The sequence below is a fragment of the Bombina bombina genome, chromosome 8 (assembly GCF_027579735.1).
Source record: "Bombina bombina isolate aBomBom1 chromosome 8, aBomBom1.pri, whole genome shotgun sequence".
Taxonomy (NCBI): domain Eukaryota; kingdom Metazoa; phylum Chordata; class Amphibia; order Anura; family Bombinatoridae; genus Bombina; species Bombina bombina.
The window spans coordinates 292,788,722-292,808,687 of NC_069506.1; the positions used below are offsets into that span (position 1 = coordinate 292,788,722).

Below are 19,966 nucleotides of genomic sequence, written 5' to 3' on the forward strand. Positions count from 1 at the left end.
AGCAGCTTTTATTTTCTGACAATGGAATTGATGAGAAAATCCTGCCATACCGATATGTCATGTATGTATACTTTACACTTCAGTATTCTGGGGAATGGTACTTCACTAGAATTACACTGTAAGAAATACATAAAGCTGTTTAATAACTAGAAACTATGTTTAACGTTTTTGCTGGAATGTAAAATCGTTTTCATTTGCTGAGGTACTGAGTGAATAAATGTTTGGGCACTATTTTTCCACTTGGCAGTTGCTTAATCTTTTTTCTGACAGTTTCTGTTCTCTCTCACTACTGTGTGTGAGGGGGAGGGGCCGTTTTTTTGGCGCTTTTGCTACGCATCAGATATTTCAGTCAGCAACTCATTGTATTTCCTGCATGATCCGGTTCATCTCTACAGAGCTCAGGGGTCTTCAAAACTTATTTTGAGGGAGGTAATTTCTCTCAGCAGAGCTGTGAGAATTATAGTTGACTGAGATAAAAAACGTTTATTCTGTAATTTGTTTCCTGCTTTCAGAATTTGTTATCTTTGCTAATGGGATTAAACCTTTGCTAAAGTTGTGTTGTTTACAAGGATTGAGGCTATAACTGTTTCAATTTATTAACTTTCAACTGTCATAGATCTGTGCTTCTTAAAGGCACAGTACGTTTTAATATTATTCTAATTGAATTGTATTTCCAAGTTGCAAGTTTATTTGCTAGTGTGTTAAACATGTCTGATTCAGAGGATGATACCTGTGTCATTTGTTGCAATGCCAAAGTGGAGCCCAATAGAAATTTATGTACTAACTGTATTGATGCTACTTTAAATAAAAGTCAATCTGTACAAATTGAACAAATTTCACCAAACAACGAGGGGAGAGTTATGCCGACTAACTCTCCTCACGTGTCAGTACCTGCATCTCCCGCTCAGAGGGAGGTGCGTGATATTGTAGCGCCGAGTACATCTGGGCGGCCATTACAAATCACATTACAGGATATGGCTACTGTTATGACTGAGGTTTTGGCTAAATTACCAGAACTAAGAGGTAAGCGTGATCACTCTGGGGTGAGAACAGAGTGCGCTGATAATATTAGGGCCATGTCAGACACTGCGTCACAGGTGGCAGAACATGAGGACGGAGAACTTCATTCTGTGGGTGACGGTTCTGATCCAAACAGACTGGATTCAGATATTTCAAATTTTAAATTTAAACTGGAAAACCTCTGTGTATTACTAGGGGAGGTGTTAGCGGCTCTGAATGATTGTAACACAGTTGCAATACCAGAGAAGATGTGTAGGTTGGATAAATATTTTGCGGTACCGACGAGTACTGAGGTTTTTCCTATACCTAAGAGACTTACTGAAATTGTTACTAAGGAGTGGGATAGACCCGGTGTGCCGTTCTCACCCCCTCCGATATTTAGAAAAATGTTTCCAATAGACGCCACCACAAGGGACTTATGGCAAACGGTCCCTAAGGTGGAGGGAGCAGTTTCTACTTTAGCTAAGCGTACCACTATCCCGGTGGAGGATAGCTGTGCTTTTTCAGATCCAATGGATAAAAAGTTAGAGGGTTACCTTAAGAAAATGTTTGTTCAACAAGGTTTTCGCCATTCAGACACGCAGGGCGCTGTGGCTAAAATCCTGGTCAGCTGATGTTACTTCTAAGTCTAAATTGCTTAATATACCTTTCAAAGGGCAGACCTTATTCGGGCCCGGGTTGAAAGAGATTATCGCTGACATTACAGGAGGTAAAGGCCATGCCCTGCCTCAGGACAAAGCCAAAGCTAAGGCTAGACAGTCTAATTTTCGTTCCTTTCGTAATTTCAAAGCAGGAGCAGCATCAACTTCCTCTGCACCAAAACAGGAAGGAGCTGTTGCTCTCTACAGGCAAGGCTGGAGACCTAACCAGTCCTGGAACAAGGGCAAGCAGACCAGGAAACCTGCTGCTGCCCCTAAAACAGCATGAATTGAGGGCCCCCGATCCGGGATCGGATCTAGTGGGGGGCAGACTTTCTCTCTTCGCCCAGGCTTGGGCAAGAGATGTTCAGGATCCCTGGGCGCTAGAGATAATATCTCAGGGATACCTTCTGGACTTCAAATACTCTCCTCCAAGAGAGAGATTTCATCTGTCAAGATTGTCAACAATCCAGACAAAGAAAGAGGCGTTTCTACGCTGCGTACAAGAGCTCTTGTTAATGGGAGTAATCCATCCAGTTCCACGATCGGAACAGGGACAGGGGTTTTACTCAAATCTGTTTGTGGTTCCCAAAAAAGAGGGAACTTTCAGACCAATCCTGGACTTAAAGATCCTAAACAAATTCCTAAGAGTTCCATCGTTCAAGATGGAGACTATTCTGACAATTTTACCTATGATCCAAGAGGGTCAGTACATGACCACTGTAGATTTAAAAGATGCTTACCTTCACATACCGATTCACAAAGATCATTACCGGTACCTAAGGTTTGCCTTCCTAGACAGGCATTACCAGTTTGTGGCTCTTCCATTTGGATTGGCTACAGCTCCAAGAATCTTCACAAAGGTTCTGGGTGCTCTTCTGGCGGTACTAAGACCGCGGGGAATCTCGGTAGCTCCATACCTAGACGACATTCTGATACAAGCTTCAAGCTTTCAAACTGCCAAGTCTCATACAGAGTTAGTACTGGCATTTCTAAGGTCACATGGATGGAAGGTGAACGAAAAGAAAAGTTCACTCGTTCCACTCACAAGAGTTCCCTTCCTGGGGACTCTGATAGGTAAATCTTCATTTCTACAGAATCTGACAGAGGACAGGCTAACAAGACTTCAAAGTGCTTGCCGCACCCTTCATTCCATTCAACACCCGTCAGTGGCTCAATGCATGGAGGTAATCGGCTTAATGGTAGCGGCAATGGACATAGTACCCTTTGCACGCTTACACCTCAGACCATTGCAACTGTGCATGCTAAGTCAGTGGAATGGGGATTACTCAGACTTATCCCCTTCTCTGAATCTGGATCAAGAGACCAGAAATTCTCTTCTATGGTGGCTTTCTCGGCCACATCTGTCCAGGTGGATGCCATTCAGCAGACCAGACTGGACAATTGTAACAACAGACGCCAGCCTTCTAGGTTGGGGTGCCGTCTGGAATTCTCTGAAGGCTCAGGGACAATGGAGTCAGGAGGAGAGTCTCCTGCCAATAAACATTCTAGAATTGAGAGCAGTTCTCAATGCCCTCCTGGCTTGGCCCCAGTTGACAACTCGGGGGTTCATCAGGTTTCAGTCGGACAACATCACGACTGTAGCTTACATCAACCATCAGGGAGGGACAAGAAGCTCCCTAGCTATGATGGAAGTATCAAAGATAATTCGCTGGGCAGAGTCTCACTCTTGCCACCTGTCAGCAATCCACATCCCGGGAGTGGAGAACTGGGAAGCGGATTTCTTAAGTCGTCAGACTTTTCATCCGGGGGAGTGGGAACTCCATCCGGAGGTCTTTGCCCATATACTTCGACGTTGGGGCAAACCAGAGATAGATCTCATGGCGTCTCGACAGAACGCCAAGCTTTCCTCGTTACGGGTCCAGATCCAGGGATCCAGGAGCAGTCCTGATAGATGCCCTGACAGCACCTTGGGACTTCAGGATGGCTTACGTGTTTCCACCCTTCCCGATGCTTCCTCGATTGATTGCCAGAATCAAACAAGAGAGAGCATCAGTGATTCTAATAGCACCTGCGTGGCCACGCAGGACTTGGTATGCAGACCTGGTGGACATGTCATCCTGTCCACCTTGGTCTCTACCTCTGAAACAGGACCTTCTGATACAGGGTCCCTTCAAGCATCAAAATCTAACTTCTCTGAAGCTGACTGCTTGGAAATTGAACGCTTGATTTTATCAAGACGTGGGTTTTCTGAGTCAGTTATTGATACCTTAATACAGGCTAGGAAGCCTGTTACCAGAAAGATTTACCATAAGATATGGCGTAAATACCTATATTGGTGTGAATCCAAAGGTTACTCTTGGAGTAAGGTTAGGATTCCTAGGATATTGTCTTTTCTACAAGAAGGTTTAGAAAAGGGTTTATCTGCTAGTTCATTAAAGGGACAGATCTCAGCTCTGTCCATTCTGTTACACAAACGTCTGTCAGAAGTTCCTGACGTCCAGGCTTTTTGTCAGGCTTTGGCCAGGATTAAGCCTGTGTTTAAAACTGTTGCTCCACCATGGAGTTTAAACCTTGTTCTTAATGTTTTACAGGGCGTTCCGTTTGAACCCCTTCATTCCATTGATATAAAGTTGTTATCTTGGAAAGTTCTATTTTTAATGGCTATTTCCTCGGCTCGAAGAGTCTCTGAATTATCAGCCTTACATTGTGATTCTCCTTATTTGATTTTTCATTCGGATAAGGTAGTTCTGCGTACTAAACCTGGGTTCTTACCTAAGGTAGTGACTAACAGGAATATCAATCAAGAGATTGTTGTTCCTTCTTTGTGCCCAAATCCTTCTTCGAAGAAGGAACGTCTACTGCACAACCTGGATGTAGTCCGTGCTCTAAAATTTTACTTACAGGCAACTAAGGAATTTCGACAAACATCTTCTCTGTTTGTCGTTTACTCTGGGCAGAGGAGAGGCCAAAAAGCTTCTGCTACCTCTCTTTCTTTTTGGCTTCGTAGCATAATTCGTTTAGCTTATGAGACTGCTGGACAGCAGCCTCCTGAAAGAATTACAGCTCATTCTACTAGAGCTGTGGCTTCCACTTGGGCCTTTAAGAATGAGGCCTCTGTTGAGCAGATTTGCAAGGCTGCAACTTGGTCTTCGCTTCATACTTTTTCCAAATTTTACAAATTTGACACTTTTGCTTCATCGGAGGCTATTTTTGGGAGAAAGGTTCTTCAGGCAGTGGTTCCTTCTGTATAAAGAGCCTGCCTATCCCTCCCGTCATCCGTGTACTTTTGCTTTGGTATTGGTATCCCAGAAGTAATGATGACCCGTGGACTGATCACACTTAACAGAAGAAAACATAATTTATGCTTACCTGATAAATTCCTTTCTTCTGTAGTGTTATCAGTCCACGGCCCGCCCTGTTTTTAAGGCAGGTAAATATTTTTTAATTTATACTCCAGTCACCACTTCACCCTTGGCTTTTCCTTTCTCGTTGGTCCTTGGTCGAATGACTGGGAGTGACGTAGAGGGGAGGAGCTATATGCAGCTCTGCTGGGTGAATCCTCTTGCACTTCCTGTTGGGGAGGAGTAATATCCCAGAAGTAATGATGACCCGTGGACTGATCACACTACAGAAGAAAGGAATTTATCAGGTAAGCATAAATTATGTTTTATGCTTACCAGATAAATTCCTTTCCTTCCCGGCAGGGAGAGTCCACGACCCCACCCGTAATTTATTTTTTGATGGGGGGCTCCCTTTTTTATATTATTTTTTCTGGCACCTTTATACCCTGATGTTTTTCCTACTTTTCCTTGTTTCCTTGGCAGAATGACTGGGGGATAGGGGAAGTGGGAGGGATATTTAAGTCTTTGGCTGCGGTGTCTTTGCCTCCTCCTGGTGGCCAGGTGTTGTATTTCTCAGCAGTAAGGAATGAAGTTGTGGACTCTCCCTGCCAGGAAGGAAAGGAATTTATCTGATAAGCATAAATTATGTTTCCAGTTCAGTTTATGCAGATTTAGCATAATGTACAAGCACTGGAACTTCAATACACGTTGTGGTTAACTAACATCACAAGTGAGTTGCATGTGGAAGAAGCATAGTTAGAGTTGTGTGTCTTTACGGAAAGAATATTATTCATTCTATGCATTTCCACTCTGGTGCTGCGTTTTCTAGTAGCCAGAGGGTTAAATCTTTCGACTCAGATTTCTTGAATTTTCAGTTGTTCCCATTTAATCTGACTCTAAGTGAAGTATACTGGTGTTATCATATATAGTATCCTACAAGGGCATATTTAGCTTTATATTTGATGCATTATTTTTGGTGGGTTTTTTTACATTTATTTTTTGCTGTAGGTTGCTAAATGGACGGGCGATTTCTTTAACAAAGGCATCTATGATATTCACGTGGCGCTGAGAGGAGTTCCTTTGTTGGAATGGGAAGCAGAGGAAGAAACAGACAAGTAAGAACCATTTATTATATTATATGTAGCACAGGGGGGGATTTGTTTATCTGGGAACCGACGGCTGCTTAGTGTGATGATGTTACAGGTAATGTTAAAGGGACCGTGTACTATAAAATTGGTTTAATCTTAATGTGTTCCAAATTACTTGGGAAATGGCTATTTTCGTGTTTATTTTTGTATTCAAATAGCTGTTTTTTGCTCTTTAAAACCATCCCTGTTGTTCTTTGGGACATGCCTATAACAATGGATATGTGTATATAACAATGGACTGAGCCTGCAAATAAAGCAGACCTGTTAATGCTATCTACGTTATCTACGCTGTGTGAGTTTGAATGAGTCAATTCAGATACCCCACCCCGTGAGATTAATTAGTGCTTTTGTCTCCAGTTTACATAGCATTTCTACAGAGAGAACTTTTTTTTATATATATATTTCAATCAAGCTTTATTGAGTCAGTTGTATAAACATAATCAACAGTGTATACAATAAAGGATAGAGAATTAAACATTGCAAACAACAAACATCTCATTCAGGTGCAAAAGATCTTTTTTCTTTTTACAATCATGTTATAAGACAATTGCACATTTAGGAGATTTAGTATATTTAAGGGGCAACATTATTACAACGTTTTCATGAATATAACAGGTCCCAGTCTACTAGGGATTGGGGGCACTGTTTTATATGTGCTTGAATTTTTTTTAATACTTTTCAAAATACTATATCTACCAGTATATCATAATCTAAGTCCTATTCATTAATTTTCCCTCAAAAGAGGGAGAATACACACATTCAGGAGGGGAGAAGGGGAAAGAGTGAGGAAAAAAAAAAGGGAACTAGTATATAACTTCACACAATAATTTCCTTCCAGGTGTTTAGCATCATTTCATGGGTGCTCAATTGATTGACTTTAAAATAATGAAACCTCTCCAATTGGAGTAGGTCCTCCACTGAGCTGACCCACTCTTCGACCGTTGGTATTTCCCCAGTCTTCCATTTTTTGGGAATTAATCTTTTAGTTCCAATAATCATGAGGAGCAGTAGGGACCTCTTGTGTATTTCCCCAATTTTGGGTAGATTGAGTAGGAGCATCGTTTCTGGCGTGTTAGGTATGGGAGTTTGTAGTCCTCTGGACATAAGGCCCAGAACCTCTGTCCAAAACCCCCGCAATCTAGGGCATAACCACCAAATGTGCAGGAGGGAGCCATGCTCACCACAGCCCCTCCAGCACATTGGGCTCGCCGTTGGGTAACTACCCTAGTCTAGTAGGCGCTAGGTACCAGCTACACGCCAGCTTTAAATGTATCTCCTATACCACAGCTGATATTGACGAGCGTTTTTGTAAGCTGGAATTACTGAAGCCATTCATCTTGATCGATCTCTTTATTTAGATCTTTATTCCAAGCTATGGTATATGTCGGGAGCTGTACTTGTGTGGGTAGTAGTTTGTATACTAAGGAGATTAATCGTCTTGTTGTCGCGGGTGTCGTGCATAGGTGCTCAAACGCAGTGAGTTGTCTCAAGAAATTTTCTTTGTGTTGGTGGCGTGTCAAGTAATGAGTGAGTTGGTGGTATCTCAACCAGGCGGAAAAAACATCTCCGCATTTTTCTAACAGGTATCTTTTGGGTCCTATCTTGCCGTCCACCATCGCGAAGTACAATGTGCCATCCTTCAGATTATATGGATTACTTCAACGTGTACGTAATGGGTGGTAGGGTAATTCAGGGTTCTCTATAATTGGTATTAAGGGAGAGTGTCTAGAGGATAGATGTGTGCTGGTGTTTACTGATCTATCTTATTTGCGCAGTACTTCTAGCGATAAGGGATAGTTGTTTAAACTCCTGGGACGTAGCCCCGGAGGAATCCATGCTAGCGTACCCACATTTTTCAACTGGAGGATCTGGCTATCTAATCGTATCCACGCTTTATATGTGGTGTTGTGGGACCATTCAATAAGTCGCTGTAATAGTAATGCGTGTCTATAATTAATCAAATTGGGGAACCCCAATCCCCCCTATCTCTTGCTAAATAACAGAATTTATGTTTACCTGATAAATTTCTTTCTCCAACGGTGTGTCCGGTCCACGGCGTCATCCTTACTTGTGGGATATTCTCTTCCCCAACAGGAAATGGCAAAGAGCCCAGCAAAGCTGGTCACATGATCCCTCCTAGGCTCCGCCTACCCCAGTCATTCGACCGACGTTAAGGAGGAATATTTGCATAGGAGAAACCATATGGTACCGTGGTGACTGTAGTTAAAGAAAATAAATTATCAGACCTGATTAAAAAACCAGGGCGGGCCGTGGACCGGACACACCGTTGGAGAAAGAAATTTATCAGGTAAACATAAATTCTGTTTTCTCCAACATAGGTGTGTCCGGTCCACGGCGTCATCCTTACTTGTGGGAACCAATACCAAAGCTTTAGGACACGGATGAAGGGAGGGAGCAAATCAGGTCACCTAAATGGAAGGCACCACGGCTTGCAAAACCCTTCTCCCAAAAATAGCCTCAGAAGAAGCAAAAGTATCAAACTTGTAAAATTTGGTAAAAGTGTGCAGTGAAGACCAAGTCGCTGCCCTACATATCTGATCAACAGAAGCCTCGTTCTTGAAGGCCCATGTGGAAGCCACAGCCCTAGTGGAATGAGCTGTGATTCTTTCGGGAGGCTGCCGTCCGGCAGTCTCGTAAGCCAATCTGATGATGCTTTTAATCCAAAAAGAGAGAGAGGTAGAAGTTGCTTTTTGACCTCTCCTTTTACCTGAATAAACAACAAACAAGGAAGATGTTTGTCTAAAATCCTTTGTAGCATCTAAATAGAATTTTAGAGCGCGAACAACATCCAAATTGTGCAACAAACGTTCCTTCTTTGAAACTGGTTTCGGACACAGAGAAGGTACGATAATCTCCTGGTTAATGTTTTTGTTAGAAACAACTTTTGGAAGAAAACCAGGTTTAGTACGTAAAACCACCTTATCTGCATGGAACACCAGATAAGGAGGAGAACACTGCAGAGCAGATAATTCTGAAACTCTTCTAGCAGAAGAAATTGCAACTAAAAACAAAACTTTCCAAGATAATAACTTAATATCAACGGAATGTAAGGGTTCAAACGGAACCCCCTGAAGAACTGAAAGAACTAAATTGAGACTCCAAGGAGGAGTCAAAGGTTTGTAAACAGGCTTGATTCTAACCAGAGCCTGAACAAAGGCTTGAACATCTGGCACAGCTGCCAGTTTTTTGTGAAGTAACACCGACAAGGCAGAAATCTGTCCCTTCAGGGAACTTGCAGATAATCCTTTTTCCAATCCTTCTTGAAGGAAGGATAGAATCCTAGGAATCTTAACCTTGTCCCAAGGGAATCCTTTAGATTCACACCAACAGATATATTTTTTCCAAATTTTGTGGTAAATCTTTCTAGTTACAGGCTTTCTGGCCTGAACAAGAGTATCGATAACAGAATCTGAGAATCCTCGCTTCGATAAAATCAAGCGTTCAATCTCCAAGCAGTCAGCTGGAGTGAAACCAGATTCGGATGTTCGAACGGACCCTGAACAAGAAGGTCTCGTCTCAAAGGTAGCTTCCAAGGTGGAGCCGATGACATATTCACCAGATCTGCATACCAAGTCCTGCGTGGCCACGCAGGAGCTATCAAGATCACCGACGCCCTCTCCTGATTGATCCTGGCTACCAGCCTGGGGATGAGAGGGAACGGCGGGAACACATAAGCTAGTTTGAAGGTCCAAGGTGCTACTAGTGCATCCACTAGAGCCGCCTTGGGATCCCTGGATCTGGACCCGTAGCAGGGAACTTTGAAGTTCTGACGAGAGGCCATTAGATCCATGTCTGGAATGCCCCACAGCTGAGTGACTTGGGCAAAGATTTCCGGATGGAGTTCCCACTCCCCCGGATGCAATGTCTGACGACTCAGAAAATCCGCTTCCCAATTTTCCACTCCCGGGATGTGGATAGCAGACAGGTGGCAGGAGTGAGACTCCGCCCATAGAATAATCTTGGTCACTTCTTCCATCGCTAGGGAACTCCTTGTTCCCCCCTGATGGTTGATGTACGCAACAGTCGTCATGTTGTCTGATTGAAACCGTATGAACTTGGTCCTCGCTAGCTGAGGCCAAGCCTTGAGAGCATTGAATATCGCTCTCAGTTCCAGAATATTTATCGGTAGAAGAGATTCTTCCCGAGACCAAAGACCCTGAGCTTTCAGGGATCCCCAGACCGCGCCCCAGCCCATCAGACTGGCGTCGGTCGTGACAATGACCCACTCTGGTCTGCGGAATGTCATCCCGTGTGACAGGTTGTCCAGGGACAGCCACCAACGGAGTGAGTCTCTGGTCCTCTGATTTACTTGTATCTTTGGAGACAAGTCTGTATAGTCCCCATTCCACTGACTGAGCATGCACAGTTGTAATGGTCTTAGATGAATGCGCGCAAAAGGAACTATGTCCATTGCCGCTACCATCAACCCGATCACTTCCATGCACTGAGCTACGGAAGGAAGAGGAACGGAATGAAGTATCCGACAAGAGTCCAGAAGTTTTGTTTTTCTGGCCTCTGTTAGAAAAATCCTCATTTCTGAGGAGTCTATAATTGTTCCCAAGAAGGGAACCCTTGTTGACGGGGATAGAGAACTCTTTTCCACGTTCACTTTCCAGCCGTGAGATCTGAGAAAGGCCAGGACGATGTCCGTGTGAGCCTTTGCTTGAGAGAGGGACGACGCTTGAATCAGAATGTCGTCCAGGTAAGGTACTACTGCAATGCCCCTTGGTCTTAGCACCGCTAGAAGGGACCCTAGTACCTTTGTGAAAATCCTTGGAGCAGTGGCTAATCCGAAAGGAAGCGCCACAAACTGGTAATGTTTGTCCAGGAATGCAAACCTTAGGAACCGATGATGTTCCTTGTGGATAGGAATATGTAGATACGCATCCTTTAAATCCACCGTGGTCATGAATTGACCTTCCTGGATGGAAGGAAGGATAGTTCGAATGGTTTCCATCTTGAACGATGGGACCTTGAGAAATTTGTTTAAGATCTTGAGATCTAAGATTGGTCTGAACGTTCCCTCTTTTTTGGGAACTATGAACAGATTGGAGTAGAACCCCATCCCTTGTTCTCTTAATGGAACAGGATGAATCACTCCCATTTTTAACAGGTCTTCTACACAATGTAAGAACGCCTGTCTTTTTATGTGGTCTGAAGACAACTGAGACCTGTGGAACCTCCCCCTTGGGGGAAGTCCCTTGAATTCCAGAAGATAACCCTGGGAGACTATTTCTAGCGCCCAAGGATCCAGAACATCTCTTGCCCAAGCCTGAGCGAAGAGAGAGAGTCTGCCCCCCACCAGATCCGGTCCCGGATCGGGGGCCAATATTTCATGCTGTCTTGGTAGCAGTGGCAGGTTTCTTGGCCTGCTTTCCCTTGTTCCAGCCTTGCATTGGTCTCCAAGCTGGCTTGGCTTGAGAAGTATTACCCTCTTGCTTAGAGGACGTAGCACTTTGGGCTGGTCCGTTTTTACGAAAGGGACGAAAATTAGGTCTATTTTTTGCCTTGAAAGGCCGATCCTGAGGAAGGGCGTGGCCCTTACCCCCAGTGATATCAGAGATAATCTCTTTCAAGTCAGGGCCAAACAGCGTTTTCCCCTTGAAAGGAATGTTTAGTAGCTTGTTCTTGGAAGACGCATCAGCCGACCAAGATTTCAACCAAAGCGCTCTGCGCGCCACAATAGCAAACCCAGAATTCTTAGCCGCTAACCTAGCCAATTGCAAAGTGGCGTCTAGAGTGAAAGAATTAGCCAATTTGAGAGCATTGATTCTGTCCATAATCTCCTCATAAGGAGGAGAATCACTATCGAGCGCCTTTATCAGTTCATCAAACCAGAAATATGCGGCTGTAGTGACAGGGACAATGCATGAAATGGGTTGTAGAAGGTAACCCTGCTGAACAAACATCTTTTTAAGCAAACCTTCTAATTTTTTATCCATAGGATCTTTGAAAGCACAACTATCCTCTATGGGTATAGTGGTGCGTTTGTTTAAAGTAGAAACCGCTCCCTCGACCTTGGGGACTGACTGCCATAAGTCCTTTCTAGGGTCGACCATAGGAAACAATTTTTTAAATATGGGGGGAGGGACGAAAGGAATACCGGGCCTTTCCCATTCTTTATTAACAATGTCCGCCACCCGCTTGGGTATAGGAAAAGCTTCTGGGAGCCCCGGCACCTCTAGGAACTTGTCCATTTTACATAGTTTCTCTGGGATGACCAACTTTTCACAATCATCCAGAGTGGATAATACCTCCTTAAGCAAAATGCGGAGATGTTCCAACTTAAATTTAAATGTAATCACATCAGATTCAGCCTGATGAGAAATGTTCCCTGAATCAGTAATTTCTCCCTCAGACAAAACCTCCCTGGCCCCCTCAGATTGGGTTAGGGGCCCTTCAGAGATATTAATATCAGCGTCGTCATGCTCTTCAGTAACTAAAACAGAGCAGCCACGCTTACGCTGACAAGGGTTCATTTTGGCTAAAATGTTTTTGACAGAATTATCCATTACAGCCGTTAATTGTTGCATAGTAAGGAGTATTGGCGCGCTAGATGTACTAGGGGCCTCCTGAGTGGGCAAGACTCGTGTAGACGAAGGAGGGAATGATGCAGTACCATGCTTACTCCCCTCACTTGAGGAATCATCTTGGGCATCATTGTCATTATCACATAAATCACATTTATTTAAATGAATAGGAATTCTGGCTTCCCCACATTCAGAACACAGTCTATCTGGTAGTTCAGACATGTTAAACAGGCATAAACTTGATAAGAAAGTACAAAAAACGTTTTAAAATAAAACCGTTACTGTCACTTTAAATTTTAAACTGAACACACTTTATTACTGCAATTGCGAAAAAACATGAAGGAATTGTTCAAAATTCACCAAATTTTCACCACAGTGTCTTAAAGCCTTAAAAATATTGCACACCAAATTTGGAAGCTTTAACCCTTAAAATAACGGAACCGGAGCCGTTTTAAGCTTTAACCCCTTTACAGTCCCTGGTATCTGCTTTGCTGAGACCCAACCAAACCCAAAGGGGAATACGATACCAAATGACGCCTTCAGAAAGTCTTTTCTAAGTATCAGAGCTCCTCTCACATGCGACTGCATGCCATGCCTCTCAAAAACAAGTGCGCCACACCGGCGCGAAAATGAGACTCTGCTTATGCTTTGGGAAAGCCCCTAAGAAATAAGGTGTCTAATACAGTGCCTGCCGATATTATTATATCAAAATACCCAGATAAAATGATTCCTCAAGGCTAAATATGTGTTAATAATGAATCGATTTAGCCCAGAAAAGTCTACAGTCTAAATAAGCCCTTGTGAAGCCCTTATTTACGATCGTAATAAACATGGCTTACCGGATCCCATAGGGAAAATGACAGCTTCCAGCATTACATCGTCTTGTTAGAATGTGTCATACCTCAAGCAGCAAGAGACTGCACACTGTTCCCCCAACTGAAGTTAATTGCTCTCAACAGTCCTGTGTGGAACAGCCATGGATTTTAGTTACGGTTGCTAAAATCATTTTCCTCATACAAACAGAAATCTTCATCTCTTTTCTGTTTCTGAGTAAATAGTACATACCAGCACTATTTCAAAATAACAAACTCTTGATTGAATAATAAAAAACTACAGTTAAACACTAAAAAACTCTAAGCCATCTCCGTGGAGATGTTGCCTGTACAACGGCAAAGAGAATGACTGGGGTAGGCGGAGCCTAGGAGGGATCATGTGACCAGCTTTGCTGGGCTCTTTGCCATTTCCTGTTGGGGAAGAGAATATCCCACAAGTAAGGATGACGCCGTGGACCGGACACACCTATGTTGGAGAAACATCGTTTTCCTTGATACTTGTGGTTTTGTGCCTTTCCAGACGAATTACTCCAGAGCACTTTGTAACTGGGGCACAAAGTATTTTGGTAGTTCTATTGGGAGGGTCTGTAATAAGTATAATATGCGCGGGAGGATATTCATCTTGATCAACCCGATTTTTCCTAACCATGAAAGTGGCTTATTCCTCCACGATGAGAGGTCTCCTATTATTTCCCTTTTTATACCTAAATAATTAGCTTTAAATAAATCTTGAGGGTTCGGGGTGATATACCTAAATATTTCAGTTTTGATGACGCTATGGGGACGCCATGCGCTGTGTGTAGATAATGTATTTGATCTGCTGAAGTGTTGATGTTTAAGAATTCTGATTTGGAGAGATTTAAATGGAAATTGGACAGTTGTCCATATGTTTGTAATTCACTTAGGAGTGCAGGGACAGAAGTGCTTGGGTTCGATAACGTAAATAGAATATCATCTGTGTATAGCGCCTGCTTATATTCAGTCTCCCCTACTCTTATTCCTTCAATGTTAATATTTTCTCTAATCTTCTGCCCAAGGGTTTCAATAGATAAGGCAAAAAGGAGTGGTGACAAGGGGCACCCCTGCCTCGTACCGTTGGTAATTTTGAATGTATTTGATAAAGTGCCGTTAACTCTAACGCTTGCGTTTGGGTTGGAGTATAGCGCGAATGTCATATTTACAAATGCGTCACTGAAATTCATTGCCTTCATGACCTGGCGCAGGAACACCCAATCGACCCGGTCAAAGGCCTTCTCTGCGTCGGTTGAAAATAAGACCATAGGCAGTGCCTGTGAGCGGGCATATTGAACTATTTGCATCACCTTGCAGGTGTTGTCCCTGGCTTCTCTGCCTGGCACAAAGCCCACCTGGTCTGTTGAGATCAGGCTCGGTAAATGCTTGTTTAAACGGTTAGCAAGAATCTTGGCCAGTACCTTAATATCCGAGGTTAGCAATGATATGGGTCTAAAGTTTTCTGTTACCGTGGGTGTTTTGCCGGGTTTGGGTAGGACCGTAATATGGGCCTCTAACATGGCGGAACTAAGATAGGGATTTTCTATTAATTCATTAAAAAGTTGTAGCATTATCGGTGCTAGGGACTTGAAGAAGGTCTTATAATATTTTGGGGTCAGGCCATCCGGCCCTGGGCTCTTGCCATTTGGCAGGTCTGCAATTGCCTTTTTTAGTTCCTCATGTGTTATTGGAGTGTCTAATTTGCCACCATCCTCACCGTCTAGTTTCGGCAAATTAAGTGTGTCTAAGTATCTGTCTATAGCCTGCGTTTTCTCTGTTATGTGCCTGAGCTTCTGATTCAGCATTAAGAATATATAATGCTGTGTAGTATGTGTTAAACGCTTCAGCAATCCCCTTGTTGCATTTTAACAGAGACCCGTCTGCAGCCTTAATATAGTGTATATGTGCTTTAAGTTGTTGCCTCCGTAACGAACAAGCTAACAGTTTTCCAGGTTTATTTCCCCCTTCATAGTAATGTTGTTTAACCGAGAGCATCTTGCATCGGTAAGCCTCCATAAGGTGTTGTCTAAGATCTAATCTGCTCTGCGTCAGTGCTTTCCCTACCTTTGTGTCCATTGGATCTTCTTTATGCTTGTGTTCTAGGTCCGCTAGCGTGCTTAATAGTGTTGTGTGCTTTAGTCTGTATTGTTTTTGCTGCCTAGCCGCGTGTTTGAGAAATTCGCCCCGCATAACGCATTTGTGGGCTTACCACATAGTTGGTATGAATGTATTTGTAGGGTTGTTGTGTGTTAGTCTGTCAATGATTTCTGGAGTTCAATTTGATTAGCGGCTGTTCAAGCATGGTGTCATCCAGCTTCCAGATGTATGTTGTGGGGGGTATGTCCGGCCATAATACTGAGCAAGTAACAGGGGCGTGATCTGATCAGGAAATCGTGCCAATATCGCATGTGCTAATCATATCTATCCCTGCTGGGTCAGTGAAGATGTAATCAATTCGGGAATATTTATTATGTGGAGGGGAGTAATAAGTGTAGTCTTTTGTAGATGGGTTTACTGTCCTCCAAACATCATGTAAGTTTAGCTCCATGATGGTTGTTTTAACCGATTTATTCAATGCGTCTGGGACGCTTGTCAAGCCACTGGATGTGTCTGTGTGGTTCTATTGGGATGTTAAAGTCGCCCGTGAGAAATACTGGTCCCTTTGCATAATCCAGCAGGGCCTTGGAGACGTTTTTAATGAATTTATGTTGTTTTGTATTCGGGGCATAAACTGTGGATAGTGTTATTGGGTTGCCATGTAGTGTGTCTTGTACAATAATGAACCGTACTCCACCCTTCTTAGAAGTACCTGATACAAAAAAAGCGGTGGGGAACTGTGTGTTGTGCCATTTGGGTTCTTTCCCTCTACGGAAATGCGTTTCCTTTAAAAGCAATTGAGCGCTTACCTGGGTTGTTCAAGCCTTTTGCGTTTATGGTCGTAAAGATAACGTTGTGTGTAGAAAATCTACTCAACCGTCCAGCCATTCTGTATGGAATCTGTGTGAAAAAAAAGCGAAGGGGGAGGGATGAGGTACTAAGGGGAAAAGAAGAAAAGGGAAAGCTGCTACGGTGAGATGAGTGTCCAACACTCTGGAGAAGGGAATGTAATACTTTCTGCAATACCTATAAAATGGTTAAAATATATATATTTATATAAGTAAAGAGGAGTTTACAACAATCAACAACAATCAACAATGGGGGTAGTAGTCTGTGAGGTCCCACGGCTCAATTAAACATAAAGTACTCGCAAACCAGGAAACCCCGGTCCCGGGTATTTTCTAGAGTAAAGTTTAACTAGAATAAAACAGGAGAGATTTATAACGTTTTACAAATACCCATATCTACCTCTTCGCCCAAAAAGGGGAGAGGAATAGTTCCTAGGCCAATTATTCTGGTAGGACTATGTCTTTCAGCCTTATGTTGGCTACTATTCTTGATGATGGTGTTGGGCCTACTTTGTAATATTTAGCACCCGGGAGGGGTTTTTAGCAAGATTTGTCTTTTGTGTGCTGGCTGTGTCCTGAAAAGTCTGAGTCTGTACAGCACATCCCAGCCTTGAACCAAAGTGTTCCACATAACAGTACATTTTCTCTATGGACACACATGACTATCACTTAGCTGATGCCTGGTTGCCCAGGGGAGGAGGTTCGGCACTATTTGTTTCCAACGTATCTTCATTTCGCTGTTGTGGTGTGCTCAGTGAAAGTTCCGCCATGAAGGCCTGCTCATCGGAACCAGGTTTGAAGGTATAGACTTTGTTATTGTGTGTGTGACAATCATTGAGACTGGAAAGCCCCAGCGATATTGTATTTTATTGTTTCTTAGATGTGAGGTGAGCTGTAATAATTCTCTTCTCCTCTGCAATGTTGTAGGAGATAAGTCAGAAAAGATTTGAATATCAACACCCGCGTGTTGTAGCGGGTGTTTGGCCCTGGCGCAGTGGAGGATCTCCTCCTTGTCTTTAAAGTTCAAGAACTTTATGATAATGTCCCTTGAAGGGGCTTTTGGAGGAGGTTTTGGGCGCAACGCTCTATGAGCTCGTTCCAGAGGTATTTCAGCTGAGGAGGAGGTACCTTTTAGCGTACACAATAGATTCTGCAGACATCCCTCTATAGCTGGTGGATGTATTGTTTCTGGGATTCCTCTAATTCTTAAATTATTGCTCCGTCCGCGGTTATCTAGATCCTCTAATTTTTCTGAGAGCGCCTATATGATATCTTTGTGACAGTGTAACTCTGACTCGTGATGTTGCATAGATGCGGAGGTCTTTTCTTGGTCCTCTTCTTCTTGGGCAACTCTAGTATTTAGGGCATTAATGTCCTTCTTTAGGTCATTGAAATAAGTGTGCATTTCTTGCATACTTTTATGAATGTCCTCCTTGGTTGAGAGGTGCTGCAGGTCCCTTTTAGTAATAAAGTGTTGCATTTGCTGTTCCTCAATTTGTGACTGTGCGGCCATGTTCTGTTCGCTATGATCAGTGCCTTCCTTCTCTACCATGTGGTTAGGTTCAGCTTGCTTTAGATATCTGCTAAGCGGCTGTAGCGGTGTTCCTTTATCTGCCCTATTAGGTTTTTTGTTAGGCATCCCCTCTCTGCTGGGTGCTTATCATGTAAAAGCAAATAATGGGTACACACCTAAGCTTCTAATAGTGCACACACACTGTAAGAGAGAAATAGCTTCCTATATTATACAGTGAGCCTTTATTTTATTTATTTTTTTATTTATTTTTTTATAAAAAATTTTTTTTTTAAAAGCCAACATGAATGTCCACCTCTCGCTCCTGACTGCCGGAGCTCCCAGTCTCAGCTTAACAGTGTGTAAAAACAGTTTCCTGTAGCACAAACACTATGAGAGGGCCTGCTGCAGCTGCACGTTTATATTTTTATGTGACAGGCAAATGTCTTTGAGGGGGGGGGGGCTACATAAACCGGCCTGCCAGTGCAAAATTCACCCTCAGCTGCCACTGTCTACCGCCGGACGTCTGTAGTGTCCACCAGCTTCCCCACGCACTAAGGTGTGCATTTATATGTACAGGGGTCTCTGTCCCTTATTGAGCAGTGACTCCGTGTGGTGTAGCTGTTTTTGTATAGTGGTGTAATGTACTTAATGTACTCGCAGATGCCGCTTCTAATCGCACCACTTCTGTAATTTCCGCTAAGTGTTTCTGCCTTCCAGCTGTATCCCATAGGCAGGGTCGGAATGTTGCTCTGTCTCTGCCGGGGAACTCTGGATGCGGTAGGTTTAAAAAAAATGGTAATGGCACGAAAACGTTGCGCTTGCTTCACCCGCTGCAACTGTTCTCCCTCTGTTCATCCGTGTCAGTAGTGTTAGACTTTAGTTCCGCTGATGGCAGGTGCTCTGGATCTATCTCTCCTGCAGAAGTATATAGCTTTTAGTCAAGATTTTACTCATTTATGGAGCCGTTTTGGCCTCTTGGTCTAGGAGCTTGTTTAAAACACGGCCATCCGCCTGCGTGGCCAAGCTCCGCCCCCCAGAGAGAACTTTTTTATAGGTGGTGATACAATGAGCAAAAGAAGCTATTTCAAATTAAAAAAAAAAAGGTAAAGTTTACAAACAATTAAATAAACTCCAGCAAGTAAAATGGAACATTGGACACGTTAAAGAGGAGACATTTGTAGAGAACACTGTCTCTTTAACTGTATTGCACACTTCTTTAGCTAACTGTATACAGGCTGAATAAAGTGATTTGAATATTTCCAGAACATGTAATAATTTTTCTATGCAATATAAAGTAAATTCCTTTTTTAGCTTGGTCACAAGGTGATTGTTTATGTCCAATGTCATAGCTGAATTACAATTTGCAGCCCACAATGACTTCAGAAAACACATGGAAGAAGTAAGACATTTTGGCTTTTTCTATCACACACATACACACTAACGTTTACCAGTCAGAGGGAAAAAAACTAATCCACCCAATGTTATAAAAAAAAAAAGAAAAATCCCAACTTACTTAGCCATTAATGTGGTTATGTATGTATGTGTGTGTGTGTATATATATATATATATATATATATATATATATATATATATATATATATATATATATATATATATATATATATATATATATATATATATATGTGTGTGTCTGTGTGTGTATATGTATATATGTGTGTGTGTCTGTGTGTGTATATGTATGTATATACACTCACCGGCTACTTTATTAGGTACACATTGCTAGTACCGGATTGGATCCCCTTTTGCCTTCAGAACTGCTTTAATTCTTCGTGTTACAGATTCAACAAGGTGTTAGAAACATTTCTCTGACATTTTGGTCCATATTGACATTATAGCATCACGCAGTTGCTGCAGATTTGGCGGCTGAACATCCTTGATGCAAATCTCCCGTTCCAACACATCCCAAAGATGTTCTTTTGGATTGAGATCTGGTGACTGTGGAGGCCATTGGATTACAGTGAGCTCATTTCCATGTTCAAG

General features: G+C 42.9%; 1 protein-coding gene across 1 annotated transcript in view; it reads left to right on the top strand.

Annotated features, from left to right (window-relative positions):
• Positions 1-19,966, top strand: part of CLCN6 (chloride voltage-gated channel 6) — a 174,404-nt gene that overhangs the window by 126,370 nt on the left and 28,068 nt on the right. The window contains exon 17 of the mRNA XM_053691466.1: positions 5,972-6,078. Coding sequence (XP_053547441.1) covers positions 5,972-6,078 — 107 coding nt within the window. The remainder of the gene's footprint in view (positions 1-5,971; positions 6,079-19,966) is intronic.